Source organism: Corvus brachyrhynchos, unplaced genomic scaffold (genome assembly GCF_000691975.1).
Source record: "Corvus brachyrhynchos isolate BGI_N302 unplaced genomic scaffold, ASM69197v1 scaffold44, whole genome shotgun sequence".
Lineage (NCBI taxonomy): Eukaryota > Metazoa > Chordata > Aves > Passeriformes > Corvidae > Corvus > Corvus brachyrhynchos.
The window spans coordinates 4,388,174-4,404,324 of record NW_008238359.1 but is presented as its reverse complement, the minus strand read 5'-3'; the positions used below and the strand labels follow the sequence as shown (position 1 = coordinate 4,404,324).

The window sequence follows — 16,151 nt, the reverse complement described above, 5'->3', positions numbered from 1 at the left end:
AAACAAATGTGAGAAGAGACACAAAACAAAGTACACAGCAAAAAGTAAATAGGAAAATGGAATAGATACACAGCTTATTATGAAGATACATTAGGTAGCTGGAAAGATTTTAAGAAGAGCTATAGCTCATAAAAATAAATAGGGAAGTAAAAATTTAGAACAGGGTTGTTCTGATGTCTACAAAACTTCCTGAAGCAGCAATTCCCAATTTTTCGCATCATAAAAGAAAGCATTTTTGCAGGCATCTAATTTAGAAAAAAATAATCTGGAAATAGCCACATAGTTCAGGAGTTTAGTATTTTACTAAGTGTCATTTATATAGAAAAGTAAAAAAACCACCACAACCTTCTCCCGCTGTTATAAAGCTTTTTAATCCTCCACCAGTATAACCAACAGTGTAAGCAGGCAATATGTTACTGTATCTGAATTATTCTGGAACACTGAAAAGCAGCCAAGAACTTTGAGTAAACATTGAAATGCTTTAGCATTCAAACCAATCTTGAAGGAAAATTCATTTCTAGAACTCTCTTGCTTGATCCCTTGGTTTGAGGACTTGATTGTACCAATAAGATCATCTCGCAACTCACTCAGTCCATCCTAGAAACTGGGCAGAATGAAAATTTGGGTGTTCTGGAGTAGATTTCAGAGGGAAGAATATAAATTTTATCTCTTCACTTAAGAGGTCCAACCACAGCTTTTTACTAATTTGCTGTTGTAGTTAAATGAAATATAGCAGAGAATTTGTAAAGAGAAGCCTTATTATTATTTCAATAATTAACTCCAGCTTTTCTTTCTATGCATAGTTGTCACAAGTGCCTCCTTTCAGGCCTCATCCAAGTTCTGCATTATCATCACCAGCAAATTTGATTTAACATTAGACAAAATTTAGAATATGTATTAAAACAATTCTGCATTCAAGTTCCTGTGTTTGCAGCACAGTCTACCTCATAGACAGCTTCACTGAACTGACTTCTAAACAGCTAATTTTCTGCAGCTGGCTACGTGACTCTTGAAGACAGGAGTTATGAGGCTGATAGAGCTGGTCAACAATTAAAGTAACTTTGCTAATAAAAAGATACATCAAAATAATTTAGAATCACCACACACTGCTACATTATTTTAATCTATACAGAGATTTTACTTTTTCTGATCTCTTTATTCACTTGTAATGTCTTAGTAGGATCTCTCTCTTTAAGGAAGAAATACCCCCCACACTAGGGGAAACATGCACAGGAACATGGCCATAGCAATTAGAACCTTAATCCAACTCAGAATTCTTACCTCCCCAGGTACTTCCTACTTGTGGAGCAGCAGATATAGGATGTACAGACGGATGAAAAGTTGGCTGCAAATCAAGCAGATCATTTGGCAGCTTTGAGGTGCTACAAAGAGAAATTAATACAACTGTTTGAACTACATCACAGTTTTCAATATAGGCAAATGCTAGCGACTGTCAACAGTAACAAAACTTTGTTACAAAATGGTTATTACAAAATGGATAGAACTGACCCAAAATTGGAAGGGCTGGTGAACTCCATATTTTCAGTTCTGTAAAAAAGTGTTAATTTAGCAAGATAAGTTGCATGTTATCGCAAGGGACTTTTGTCAAAGCTGTCCAGAACAAAAAGACAGGTGTCCTCACAGTCCAGCACCAGGGCTAGGACATGTTATGTTCAGAAATCTTCAGCAACTTTTAAAGTCACCTCATGAAAACTCTATAATACAACAAAAACAGATTGACAAAATGAACTCTGATGGGCTGCACCACAAAAATGTTACATTTAAATTCCACAACTCTCATCTTTCCACTATAATCACTGCTGAGAAACTGCCTTACAACTATGAGCTATTAAAGAACTTTGGAGAAAGCAAATGTAAGAGGCCTTGAAACACTTGATCACACGTCAGGCATGTGAATGAAAACGTATTTAAATGCACATTTTAGACCATTCAAAACCAAACTGAGGCCTTATAACATCACATGGAAATTAAGAGTGTAGGCTTATATACAACTGCTGCATTAATTTAAGGAGTCAAACAAGAACAGTAAAATTCATCCTCTTGCAGAGAGTTAATTTCACACTTTAAATAAGTCTTGGGAAAAAAGAAAAAAAAAGGCTACTGTGTTCTCCCAGAACCTTTCAGGACATGAAATGAACCAAAATTTGCACATATGGCTTCTATGATGGATAGAAGCTGAGTCCCTGTGACATCCAAACATCTCTCTAAATGAGACCAGCACAAGAGTTTAATGGCTAGTAGTGACATCCTAGATGTCTGTATATTTTCTTGCTCACCCAATCACTTCTACAATTCACAGTTTTCAGTATTGCTTGGTTCATTTCAGCAGTGATTACAATCACATTTTGCCACTACTGCTCCCATTAAAAAGCAGCATGGTCTGGCACTGCCCTATAATGCAAATAGCTGAACAAAGATAATTTTCAAAGTAAAGCTTGTCCAAGATAATGACAGGGATTAACCAGACACATTGCATCTAATAGCAAGCCACTGAACTTCTGGCCCAGCACACCCCCTTCATGACAGCTCCTGCTGTAAAGTCTGTCCTTTGCTCATAGCAGTCATTCTGCCAGCGAGTAAATTTAAACATGAAGAAAAACTAGTGTGTGGGGTTTTTTTACAAGGAAACACTCTTGTCCTCACTATGCAGCATTTCTGTCTGTTTGAAGAAGCTTTATCAGATGTTTCTATGTTTCAGACCTCTTAAGAAGCAAGATCAGATATTCAAGTTCAAAGCACACACCCATTTCAAGTTTTCTGGCCTCTAAAAAGCAATTTTAAACAAAATCTTTTTACAAGGAAGTCTTTCAGTTACTAACACTGACAGATCTCTAGCTTCTTATATGTGACTCAGCTGTTTACCCCATATTTGGTGTTAAGTAATTTCCTACAACTTTCTAATGGGAAAAGAAAGCTGTCAAAAGAGTAATTGATTCTTACATGAGCTCTAACAGAACTAAGCAATCCTTTAGGTTTAGGATCACACTCAAAGCAAAAATATGACTTCAGAGAGCCAATTCCTTCTGTACTGATAAAAGCACTGTACCTTCTGCTGCTGCTTAATTTGACAGGTATTTTACAGAATGAAGATCACACACTTGCTCCTACCAACAGCTCCTGTTAGTCAAAGATCAGGATTAGCATGCAGTGAGTACTCTTGCACTTTCTTTGCAGGTACTTGAAGAGATGTTTCAGATATAACACAAGACTGCAAAACCTGCCTCTCATTTCAAACCCTGTTTCAGGCTTTTCTTGTTCAGAAAATCTACCCCAAATATTTGCCACTCTATTTTTAAAGATCTAGAAACAAGTTCTCTTTATGACCTCTCAAACAGAATTTTTGTTTGACTTTTCTCAAATTTACTTGTAATGTTCCTTGGGGACAAAGCAAGTGTGTTTTACAGTTCCAACAGTCTGGGTTACTGACTAAGAACAGCTAAAAGGGCTGTCAGCAGTCAGTTCATACCAGAAACTTCCACAAACAGATGATGAGAACACAGTTTTATGTTATTTATTGCAATAGGCTATTTTCCCATCAGCTTCACTATCATTTCTTATCACATTGCTAATGTACTCTGCACCCAACCAATCTTGTGCAATAAAATTGTGATTCTCTGTGGCAGAAATTTAGAGGAAACCCTTGCTGCAGCATGTCTCCCAGTGGAGGATTCAGCATACCTGTTAGAGGAGCTAGGGGTAGAAAAAATATCAATGGCTGGTGTAGTCATGATGCTTCCCGCTGCAGTTGACACAGGAGAAGCTGCCGTGGTTAAAGAGGTATGAGGTTTCTTTGCAAGTTCTTTTAGACGTTGCTCCTGTTGAGAAAGTGAGCTGGCATAAGACATCTAAACATTTGTGTGTATGACACTGGAGGTAAATAAAGCAGAACTAAAGAATTATTTATTCGACACACTAGTGTTAGCCACTTGTAATTACAAGAGTCAGTGGTGCCAAAAATACTTCAGAAACTATTTTAACAAACCCTCCACAAGGTGCATCATCTAAGTACACACAATTCTATTTCCAGCACTTTGCCAACAGTACATGCTCAGCATTAGTAACTCTGTTTTTCCCTTTGCTCCTTTAAGAATCCTAATAAGCTATCAACAAGAACACAGGAAAAGCATTTTCAATTAAAAATTCTGTATGCCTACCTTTAAAGCTTTTAAGCGAGCCTGTTCTTCCTCTAACGCAGCTTGTTTTTCCCTTTCATCCACTTTTGTAAGGGACAGGCCAGTGCTTGCAAGGGAAGAGACTGCATTGGAAAGGGTGGTAGCCCTAAAGTAATTGGACAGGAGAAAAGCTGGCTGTTAACAGATGACACGTGATAGGAGCTTCTAAAAAACACTTAGCTTGTATCCACCCAGTCTCCTTCTGAGCTCTCTATATCATTGGCTATATCTTACACTGTACAATTGAAAAGTTTAACTAAGATACACCATATGAACTGTAAAACAAAAAATGCTGAGAAATCATGCTGTCTACTCTACTGGCTTTTGGATTTTCTACCTGAAATGCTTCCCCTCCAAAGTGCATCACAAATTCACGTTTGAAGCCTTTGCTCTTTTCCTGTTTGCCTAAAATGGGATTATTTGTAGGCACATAGCAATCTCCAATCATCTGGGCTCTGTTTCAAATTGTTGTTAATTTAACAGGTTTAGTGAACAAACTATCAATGCCTCTAATATATCCCAAAGGAAAATTGTAATTTACCATCATGTTTAAGAGTATGCAAAAAGATTTAAAACAAATACTTAACTTTTAACAGAGTAATCTTACAAAAGAAAGCAAATATTCTAAAAAGTTGCTACCATAAAGAACTTATAAAATATTACTGCCTTATTTCTTGAACATGCAATAAAGAAATGCTATTTAATTTTACAAGTCTTATCCCCAATATTATGCTTTGTTAAATTTAAACAACAAAATTTTTCATGTAGAGGACTTCTCTATATTGCCTGTTGTGTTTTGGAAAGCACTCACAATCATTTAATGCCTTTTATCATATGCATTATGGCTTTAACTACCAATTACTTCCAAAATTCATACTTAATGTAAGGACTTCTGGAAGCATTTCCTTGCTTTTGACAAAACAGGGATTAAAGCTGAGATGTAAAAGTCTAAGGAGATGTATTTATTCACGTTGCATACCTTACAGAAGTCTAATTATTAACATAAAATGAACATTTGCAGGCAGTACATGAAAGAAACGTAGCTCCTCTTCAGAAGTTCAGGATCAAATGCTAAAAGCATAAGTAGGGATGTTAGAGGGGGCCCTTGCAGGTCCTTAAGATTCTAGTTCTGTTGACCTGAAAGAAGCTGTTTGAATTACTCAGCAAAACATACGACAACTTGCTAATCCATCATTGATCATATAATGTCTTTAAGAAAGCCTCCTCAAATCTTAACTTACAACAAAATTGAAAAAAACCTGATTTAACGCTCTATTTGACAATTGTCCAAAAGGACAAGGATATAAGCACCTGCTTGCAGCTGTGGAATCTTTGATTTTCTTCCCCTCTAGAGAAGCTAAATGTTGTTCCAAAGCATCAAGAAGGCTACTTGGTGCCTGCAAAGAGAGATATTGGGGAATATATTTGAAGAAACCAATATTTAAAATATTTTCAGAGAATGCAGCTGTAGGGCAACAGGTACAACAGCTCAGAATACTTCTACCCCCCTCTTGGCATTCTGTATGTGTTTAATGACTTGAAGTATAAGGTGATGTATTCTCCTGACTACATTATTCCATCACAATGATTCATCAGCAAGGACTGAAAGATGTCAAGAAATGTTAAAATTAACAGCTAGGAAACAGCAAGCAGACAATCAGAAGCAGTCAGTATTTAAAGAGACACTTGGAAGGAGATTGTACCTGAAGTCATTTCTCTGTGCATGCTCTGCAAGCCTTCACATTAATTTCAATAGGCATATAGCCAAAAGCAAGGCTGCTAAAAAACACAGCTTTGTAGTATCATGTAAGAGTCTCATTATGTGACCTCACAGACAAAAATTGTGTCTTCAAGCATGATGGAAATAAGGTTATCTTAAAACTCAATTAGAGAATGACAGAAATTACATATAATATTTTACAACAGGATCACAGAATATAAAAGCCAGGCTCTGACAGAGCTTGGATTTAATCACAAACTTAGAGAAAACTTGGTGACAATGTATACAAGAATGCATAAGTGAACCTTATAATGGCAGGTTTTTCTGGTTATGCAACCCCAAAAACACAGACATGCACTGGCAAACAAATCGGTTTATCTACCTGTGAGAGATCTGGTATGTCTCCTCTGTCAATTCCAACTTGCTGTAATAAAACAAATGAGTTTTAGAACCTGTTTGCTTTTGTTGAAGGCAGAGATGCTTATAAAGTAAACAACATTAAGATGAAGTAATGCAAAAAGCTCAAACCTGTTCAATATATATTTTGAATCTCCAGAGTATGTACTCTGTAATGGTTGATTGTAATAAATTCTTGTTAAATATACACACATTGAAGTAGGTGTGTTACACAGATATTTTAACAGATAGAACATTAAAAATAAGAGATTAAGGACCCAGTGTTTCAGAAACTGAAGAAGTTTGCCTATCTCATCATTTATGTGGCAACTCTCAGACCCACTGAAACAGAGGATATATTTGATAAAACAAAGCACCTTTAAAATTTTGTAAATAAACATTTTCTAAAATGCACATGAAAGTTAGGATGTTGGCAGCAGGACAGACAGTGTTAAAATAGAAAGATCAATATTCTCAACTTCAATTGATGGTGTTATCAGCTGACAACAGTATCTCTGGCAGAGACACTGTAAGGACAGAAGCAAGCCAAGCTTTAAGATTTATTTTTTTGTTAAGAGAGATATAAATACCAAGGAAATTAAAACAAGAAGAGGAGCACACCTCAACTGTGGGATTCCATAATATTAGGACATTAATTTAGTAGTGCTCTAGAAACAAGAAGGCAACAGACTAAACACTTTTTTTTAAAAACCCACAAACTAAACATTTTGCAAGGTAATTGCTTTCCCCTCTATGAGCACACCTACAGCAAGAAATCTTGAAGAAATCACATGTTCATCTGTTTGTCTCAGTTTCTTATTTGTGAAGCTGTTATTTCATCTAAAACTTCTGGTAGAACTGTGGGCTTCAAACTAGAATACAGCTAAAATCATAGAAAGCAGATCACCATGAAGTTCCTTTATTCGTTTAAAGCAAGGCTATTCTTCAAAGAAAGCTCACAAGTATTATATAACCAAGGAAATTTTAAAATGCACATTAATACACTCTCAAGTCAAAGATAAACCAATAAGCACTTCACAGTCTTTCAATACAGACTTCAAATGAACTAATCACCAGGGTAGAGATCAACAAGATGATCCTTTGAGAGAACAGAAAATAAGCAGGAAGGAAGAAGCATCTGTTTTATGATAAAATAAGCACTCTACAAGCTGTTTCAAATAAAGAGCAAAGCTGACTGACTTAAGTTTACCTCTGCAACTTTAAGGAACTCTGAGATCCGTGTCATTCTAGTGAGGAACTTCTTATATATATCAAGGCCTTCTTTGCATTGGTTCTTTTTCATATCAAAATATTTTTCTAGAAACAGTGAGAATATTTGCATTAAATAAGAAATCAAGATTTGCAAAGATAATGCAAAGTAAAAGCATATAAACCAAGACAAACAGAAAATACCTGCAGATCTGTTATTATGATAACTGCAGAAGTCACTATGCCTAACTTGCATCACATGACAAAAGCCCTGTCAAATGTGAGCTATTGATTCCATGCATGCAATTACACCTTACCTTGCAGGTACTAGATACCATAAAAGCATAACCACCTTGAAGACGAAAATCAAGTTTAAGAACAGGCCACCCAAAGAAATGTAAATTCATCTTCTTGGGAAGAAGAAGAAACAAAAAAAAAGAGGCAGCTTTACAATCTGGCAGTCAAATATCTACACAGTTCCAGTGGCCAGATATCAGGCAAGATTTTGATCTTCTGACAAACTGATGCCTCTTACTATGGTCTGGTGCAGTGAAGTACAACTGATTAGAAAACACCAGTCCTGGAAGCAAGAGGGTCTCACTCCTCTTTTGAAAAGCCCTTTCAAGGCCTGTTTCATTTATTAAGCTTCACTCAAAACATAAGTGAAAGCAACTGCATGTTACTTGCTTACCAAGAGAAAGGAAGCTGACAGGGGCTTCAGACTGGAAGACTGACTAACTTCAGATTGTGCCTTACTGACTTATTTTGGATTTTACTTTTCGTTTTGCAAGCACTGGGGAATAACAGCAATCAGGTAGCTTCATCCAATCTCAGAACACAACAAAATCAAGCAAGACAACAGATTACTTTCATCGTAATTCTTTTTTAAATTTAGTCTCCCCTTCATCTTCAGTACATGCAAGTGAAAGGACCTTAACCTTGAATTTGTAATTCTCCTTAAAATACAAGCTATGCCCTAGGAACATAAGACAACCAATCATGGAAACAAAGCAACATTGAAGTTTCCATAGCCAAGCAATCACTGATGTTGAGACTGCAGATTTGTAACTGACCACAACTGATTCCTTTACTACGAAACACAAACTGATCCTGTTTCTTAAGAAAAACCCCAACGAACATTAATATTGTAATTCAGGTTTCCCATGCAGTTCAGTAAGACGAAAAAAACCCCAAAAAAACCATAAACCCAAAACCAATGCACACAAAAACCCCCAAAAAAGCAGTGCAAGAAAAAAATTAGGTGAATAAAATCTTGGATAGGCTTTGCTTTCAGATTTTACCTATCCCTGTGTGCAAAGCAATGCCAAATGCAACTGCACAGTCAAACATTGGAAATAACAGTAAAATTTTGATGTTTTACAGTAAGACTCTTTCAGTTTCTCAAGAGAGCAGCTCTTGTGGATCATTCACTGAGTTCCCCTCCCAGAGCTGAGCATTGCAGAAAGCAGTTGTATTTACCCAAGAGGTTAATAATCCCTTCGTTATATGCCGCAAACAGTCTAATGGCATCTTTGAAGAGGAGCATGAAGGCAGCATTAATTACACCATTTGTAAGTTCATTGCTATTAACCTAGGAAGATCAGAGAAAAAATTAATTGAATTGGATTGATCTCTTACTGGAAAACTTCTAGTTAAACTCCAGCACGTTGTCTCAAGACATGCTTTCCAATCATCTCACTGGCTATTAGCAGAAAGTAGCACCAAACCAAATCAACAGTTTCTCTCATCACAGAATAAAATCAAATCATTTTGGCAGACATTTTTGTTAACCAATGCTAATGTTAACTAACATAACTAGAAGACAGAGGGCAGAAATGATCAGCTTTTCAACAAACAAGCAATTCTTACATAAGGTACACAATAAAAACACAGTAATTTAGGACAAAGCATTCTCTCCAGTGAGCATTGCATCTCTTTTTTCTGATTTCTTGGGGATATACCAATGAACAAAATTACTTGTGCTCTTTAAGCTGTGCAGATAACATGGAACCAAGTGCAAGACCTTTAATCTTGACCTATCTTACAATCTTAGGCATGTTTGTACAACAAGTTGACAGTATGTTAGATATGTACATGCCGCTAAAACTTACATTAAAGTCAAGAAGTGCATCCATTTGATTTTGTATAATTGGTACAGTTTTTAAGAGCTTTTCTGTGCTCATTGTTCTCATCACTCCATCAGCCCTGTTGTGAGAAAAAATCAAAGAAAATTCTTCACATGAATTTTGAAGGCAATTTTTAGTAAGAAACAACAGAATATATATCAGGTCATCAGAGAAACCATTTAAGTCTTTGCCATACCAAGCAAGCCTTGTGGTGTTCAGGAATGGTGTCTAGCCAATATAACTGTAATAACTGCAGTGTGGAAAGACAACAACTAATTTAGTCAAAATATGAATCCAAGATGAATTTTGACTCAGAGAAAATGAAACTGATAGTGTTTAGAAATATAGGAGAGCTACAGTGCATCAGATAACAAAAAAAAAAAAGCTCTAAAGGTTATTTTTGAAGCAATTTTTAATATATTCTTTTTCCAATCACCCAACTATTATTTTGTGTCAGTTTGCATTATTCTCAACTTAAAGAGGTAAGAAAGAATAAAAAAAATGCAGCAGTACGCTTTTCAAGCGTTTCTTGAAAAGAAAAAAGACTAGAGACTACATGAAATTTCCTTTTAATGGCTGACTACCAGTATTTGATTGTTTATTAATTGTTCAGACTGAATAGACTAGGATTGGCTGCACATTTGAAAAAACCCATCAAATGAATACCAAAAATATCCAAGAAAAGCAACAACTGAGGAAGAGACTAAATCCCCTCAGTGAAATGAAACAACTGCTTTCTGTAAAACAAATCAGACAGCCTTGCAAGTTCATCAGCACGCACACAGCAAACCAAATGTTTCCTGCAAGTGCAAATCTCATCGTGCATCTTCACAGAAAAGTTTGTGGCTGTTCTCGAGGCTGGAAAGCAGTGGGGAGCGTGCTGCTTCCACCTCTCTACTTGTGCTGTATACTTACTCCTAACAGCAAACAATACCTGCAAGAAATTTAGTGGGGCACAGCATAGGAGCAAGGGCCCCAAGAAAAATCGAGGTGTGGAAAAGCCAGATTGCCGCCATCAGAACTGTTATTCCTATTGGCTCACAGAAGGACCTCCAGAAACATGGTGCAGGCTAAATAATTCACCTCTTTAGGCCTAAAACACCTGATAAAACAATTGTGTATCTCTCTATAGCAGCTGCAGCCATCTTACCACACACAAATCTGAGGTGTGGAAAATGCTGTTTTGTGCTGTTGGCAATCCAAGCAACTCTAAAGGCAGAAAGAGCAAAAGGAGCCCAAGCATCCTCCTTTTACTTTACCATCACACTTCAAACCAAAATGGACTCCACAGTGTTAGCAAGGAGGCAGAAGGCATTTGCACAGTGTTCTGAGGCCTTTACAACATTAATGTAAGATATCATGAGACAGCCCATTACTACAGTTAATTTATTAAACAGTATTAAATTCAGATTTCTGTGGATTAAAAATTAAGTTTTAGTTTCAATAAAAACTAACCTATGTATGGATGATATAGGACACCCAAATGTAAAACGAATATTAGGCTTTTAAACTTTAAAAAGCACCATATACAGAGATAATGGACAAAGATGGAAAAACTGTTGACTGTGATTGGTACCTTCTCTCCAGCCTTCCCAAAGATGAGTTCCAGATTAATTCTATTGTTCACTATAACATGTAGTTTACCAAACTACTGGTGCTCTATGCTGAGTTATTTTACATGTAAACAGGTACCTAGTCTCAAAACAACTCATTTCTCTTAAATGAGCATACTTTCCAGGGGAAATTTTAATTCCTGTAGACCAACTCAGGATAGCATCTACTGTAATGTACTATTAAAAGTACAAATTTACACTACCTTCACAAAGATAGTAAACTTCATACAGATATTTTGTGACAAGAACAGAGAAACACCAGGAAGGACTGCAAGGTATTTCACCTGTCATTTAAACCTTCAAGAGCTACAAGCACAAATAAATTGCACAGTCCTCTATATTACACACAAGGCAAAGTATACAATCTACTGTGGAAGATTGTTCAAACTTCTTTTTTTATACAGACTTTGATGCATACCATCTTTCATGCCTTTACATTAAACTGTTAATGTTTGAAGATAAAAATTACAACAACTGAAGTAAAATATTTTTTGCAATATACATTATTGGGGAGTCAAGCCTTTGTGTGTCATGGTAGATATTCAACAGAGAAAAGGAGTCATTATTGTGTGTATTAAGCCTGAGCCATCATCAGTATTTTTCACTTGAATTACAGGACATACGACGAAGCCTCAAGATCAGTAGAAGAAAATGCAGTCCTTACCCTCTTTTTACTTTTGTGAAGTCAAAAGCCACTTGTCTGTAGGAAACTGCCTTTTCATTCAAATACCTGCTATACCGTCTGATAAACGTTGACATGTCATAACCTAAAAAACAAGTTTCAGAGGTTTAGTACCTACCAAATAAAAGAACAAGAATGTTGTTCTAAATAAAGTGCAAAATATTAACACAAGACAGCTCCATTAACTACGCAAAATTGTGCAAAAATATAATCTCAAAATAACTGTGTACGTCATTGTATTCACCATGTAAATCAAACAGACAACACCACAAATATCTAGACAACCTCAACTATGTAAAAGTTTACACTTCACTTCCTAAGGAAATTACTTCCAAAAGCCAAACAAAGTAATTTTTATGCAAGTCCTCTTATACTACAATAGAAATTACTATCAAAAAAATTAAATGATGCATTCACAAAGGCGTTCACATCAGCTCTGCAATACATTGTCTCATTTGCAACTGAACAGAAAAAAAAGGCTTTGATGGAAACACTACAATATGACAAATTTTTCTCTGTTAAGACAGCAATGATAGGAAATATTTTGATAACTGTCAATCTAGAGGTATAGACTAAGAAAAAGATCTGTTCATAGTCTATGTTGAGACCATAGAAGTTAAAACTCAATAAAATGACACAATTTGGTAGAGCCTTGGTTATCACTGAGAAGGTTTCTGTCCCCAGGCAACCACTTTGGCTGCCTGTTCTAGAACACTTGTGGCAAAGATAAGAAGTATATAAGAAGCAGTAAAGAAAGTAAGGAACCACCTTAGGAGAAAAAACAATGACAGCTATGTATATGGTCAGAACTGCACTAAACTGCAGCGTAACAGTTTGGAAGTTTATTTCAGTTGAAAAACCTGAACCAGAGAAACACTTATTTGCCCACTGAATTAGTCCCGAAGATAAATGGAATGGTCTTTGATCAATTTTCCAAAAAGGTAATTTTGATTGGTTTTAGACAGTTCTTGTCTCACTGACCTGATGTATGTACATATGATGCATTTTAAAAAAATTAAGTTACTTATCAAAATTGCCTCATTTGGAGAGGTCTATCTCTATAGAATTAAGAGGAATGCTGAGATTTGTATCACTAAGGAAGTCAGAAGCCTTTAAGTAAACCTGTTAGAAAAGATGCAACATGTTCCTCCAGCAGACAGCTCCTGCCACACCATTATGGCATTTTATTTAAGAAATGCAGCCTGGGTTAAAATGGACAGAAAAGTCACTTCCTAAATGGCAGGGTTCATTAGAGTAACCAAGTTGTCTTTGCTGTTCCCCAGCACATTACTAACTTATAATGAAACAAAGACACCTTACCTTGCAATCCACTTTTGTCTAGGAAATTGCTCAAGTTAAACAACGTATTTCTGGAAGCCAGATACTGGATAAAACGCTAGATGAAAGAAAAAAACGAATACTTTTACTGGGTTACCAAGGAGAAGGAACAGAGGTAACAGTACTAGAAACTTTCTACCCAGGTTAAGAAATTCACCTTTCATGCCTTAAGACTGACTTCAAATCTGGAAACTATTACAAAAACTTAGCTGAACTACTGAAGTAAGCCAGTTATTTCTTTTTTAGGTATAAATCTGTGAACAAATCCAAGTTGCATTTTGTACGAAGGCCTCGTTTAGTCAGAGTTTATTTTAAGCCATAATATGGAGCTCTGAACTTCTGAAAAAATCCCTTCAAATACATTCTCATTTTACATGCTCACAGTTGTTTCACTGACTTCAATTTTGTAACAACTGATTTAATTTTACCAATTAGCCAAGCCATCTTTGCACAACACACACTTGTAATGGTACTTAGCTTAAATATGAAAATAAGGTGATATAAATGTTAGTTTGCTTATAAATCAAATATCAAACATAACAATCCATATAAAGCATTAACACTGCATCACAAGACTTCTAACTATACATAATTACAAATTATGTTTCACAAGGTGAATGATGCTATTTTCATCTTTAAAAGACCTTTCAGATCATTGACAATTTAATAGGAAAAGAAAATTTGTACAGAGCTGCTACAAAAATAAACCAATCATTCAGTTGCAATAAACATTTAGAAAAAAGACAAAAATAGTGTTGATTAGCATAACATGTACTACTTTGTTACTTCCATTAGCGTACGTAGGTTACATAGAAAAAAGACTGGAGAAGAGTAAAGGCACTCAGTATGCAGCTATAAAGGAATAAGCCAAAATTGGAGGCACCATCCCTGGAGGTATTTAAAAGACATACAGATGTGGCATTTGGGGATGTGGTTTAATGGTGGGCTTGGCAGTGCTGGGTTAGCAGCTGGACTTGATCTTAAAGGTCCTATGCAATCTAAATGGCGGTATAATCAGTTTGCACTCTCATTGTTCAAGTACTATTTCTAACTGCGAAAACTTTCATCTTGAGCAGCAATCTTACCTTCATTACTTCTGTAAAATATTTGGCAAGCAAAATTTGTTTGGAAATTCTATTCTTAATGGAAAATATTTCACACAGTGGTCCCATGAAATACCTTTAACTACTGTGAATTTTTTGGTATCAGTTTAAAATTCATATGACTCAAAGTGCAAAATGTATAGACTGTGTTTTGAATAGTGTCAATTATCCCGATGAAAAAGTTTAAGCTTCAAGACAACAACAGAAGTTTGCCCTCTTGTGGCTTAGTTAGCCTCACAGAATAGATTTTCACCCAGACCAGCAATAACCTGCAAGTGAAACCATTTTAAACATTATGTTTAAAAACTTAACCTCCCCCTCCAACCCCGACTAGTCAGTCAGAGGAAGCAGCTCCCCTGAATGCAACCTGAAAAATTCTGGTAATTTGATAAAGCTGTCTCAATTCCAAAGCTCATATAGCTTACCTTATTCTTACTGTTTGCAGTAAAAAGGAATGTTTACAAACATTTCCTAAGGAAGCCTTAAAAATATACTTTTTGGGTTTTTTTAAAAGCAAAACACTCAAGCCGCTGCTATGCTTGGCTTCGTATTTCAAACAGTAAGGCCCCATAGGAATTCAAATTGTGAGACAAAACAAGTTTATTCCTTTTTGTGTAACTTGGGGTTATGTTTGTTAAACTGTTACTGTATTTGGTGTTATTTCACCCACAAAGCCAACTCATAGGCACACATTTGTTTTCATTGTAAAAGGTTAGGGGGTGATGGTAGAAATCAACTTAGAATCAAGTAATCTGGAGAAAAGACCAGAGGGTTAGCTACAGCATGAAAGTAAAAATGCTTCCATTTTCAGCTTTTAGAATCCCATGCAAGTTAATTTTTCTTGGTTTTTTTTTCTTTCATCATTAGAATATGAACATACGAAAAAAAGTACCCTCAGCATCTGGAACACTTTTTACTCTACAATTACAAACTTTGAAGTAGAAACAATGTAGACAAACAGAAAATGAGACCTGTGTTCATGCAGAGTTGGACTGAAAAAGGCAAACCCAAAGATTGTCCTACAAGAAGAATTAGTGGAAGCATTTAGCTGATATTTACAGGAACGAGGGGCTGCAACTGTTCTTAGACACATCATTTTTGTATTACCTCATTTCCATACACCATTAGATGATGGGTTGTGATAAGAGATTTGAAGACCACTACCCAGCTACTGTTGGTAGTTCTTTCAAATAAACTATCCGCCAGTTGTGGGATGTTCACATTCATCTCATTTGTGCACTGGATTAAATCTGCAATAAAGAAATTTCTGTTACTATTATCAGTTCTGTGAAAGAAGATCAATTATGTAGTAATATTTTTGATGAAAACTGAGGGGTTTTTCAGTAAAATAAATATTGAAAAGCACCATGGCTTGGGTTTACCAGAACTTTGTAATACAAAGTTCACTCTGCTCACTGCCAAGATTCAACTGCTTCTGCAGCTGCCTTAGAAGGCCCAGGAACAGAAGTACCATAATGACTTACACTACTTCTGACTAACAGCTCTCAGCTTTCAAACACCTGAAGCATTAAATAGTAAAATTATTACTACATGGTACCATTTAATTAAGTTTTACTGGAAGATTATGACTAGAACTAACTGTAATCTCAGATTTCTGGCCTCTTAATGGATCAGTAAACCCTTTTAGACATTGGTTCAATGTGAGTAATAAAAGATTCAAATATTGCTTAGTCTTGATACAATGCAATCAACACATTCAAAAGGGCAGAGGAAATGTTGAGTGAAAAAAGGAGCCTCTAGCAACAATGCC

At 35.9% G+C, this 16,151-nt stretch overlaps 1 protein-coding gene across 10 annotated transcripts in view; it reads right to left on the bottom strand.

The window, feature by feature from the left end:
* The window catches only part of PICALM (phosphatidylinositol binding clathrin assembly protein), a 40,532-nt gene extending 24,884 nt beyond the window's left edge, over positions 1 to 15,648 (bottom strand). For 9 of the 10 annotated variants that reach the window (XM_017735935.1, XM_017735939.1, XM_017735937.1 and 6 more), the window contains exons 1-11: positions 15,488 to 15,648; positions 13,260 to 13,335; positions 11,922 to 12,024; positions 9,630 to 9,723; positions 8,998 to 9,109; positions 7,520 to 7,626; positions 6,296 to 6,337; positions 5,505 to 5,590; positions 4,176 to 4,299; positions 3,700 to 3,836; positions 1,282 to 1,382 (exon numbers count right to left, since the gene is read on the bottom strand). In XM_017735935.1, coding sequence (XP_017591424.1) covers positions 1,282 to 1,382; positions 3,700 to 3,836; positions 4,176 to 4,299; positions 5,505 to 5,590; positions 6,296 to 6,337; positions 7,520 to 7,626; positions 8,998 to 9,109; positions 9,630 to 9,723; positions 11,922 to 12,024; positions 13,260 to 13,335; positions 15,488 to 15,607 — 1,102 coding nt within the window. In that variant the 5' untranslated portion in view covers positions 15,608 to 15,648. The remainder of the gene's footprint in view (positions 1 to 1,281; positions 1,383 to 3,699; positions 3,837 to 4,175; positions 4,300 to 5,504; positions 5,591 to 6,295; positions 6,338 to 7,519; positions 7,627 to 8,997; positions 9,110 to 9,629; positions 9,724 to 11,921; positions 12,025 to 13,259; positions 13,336 to 15,487) is intronic. The other variant, XM_008634919.2, reaches the window with a different exon arrangement.
* Positions 15,649 to 16,151: the final 503 nt, after the last annotated feature.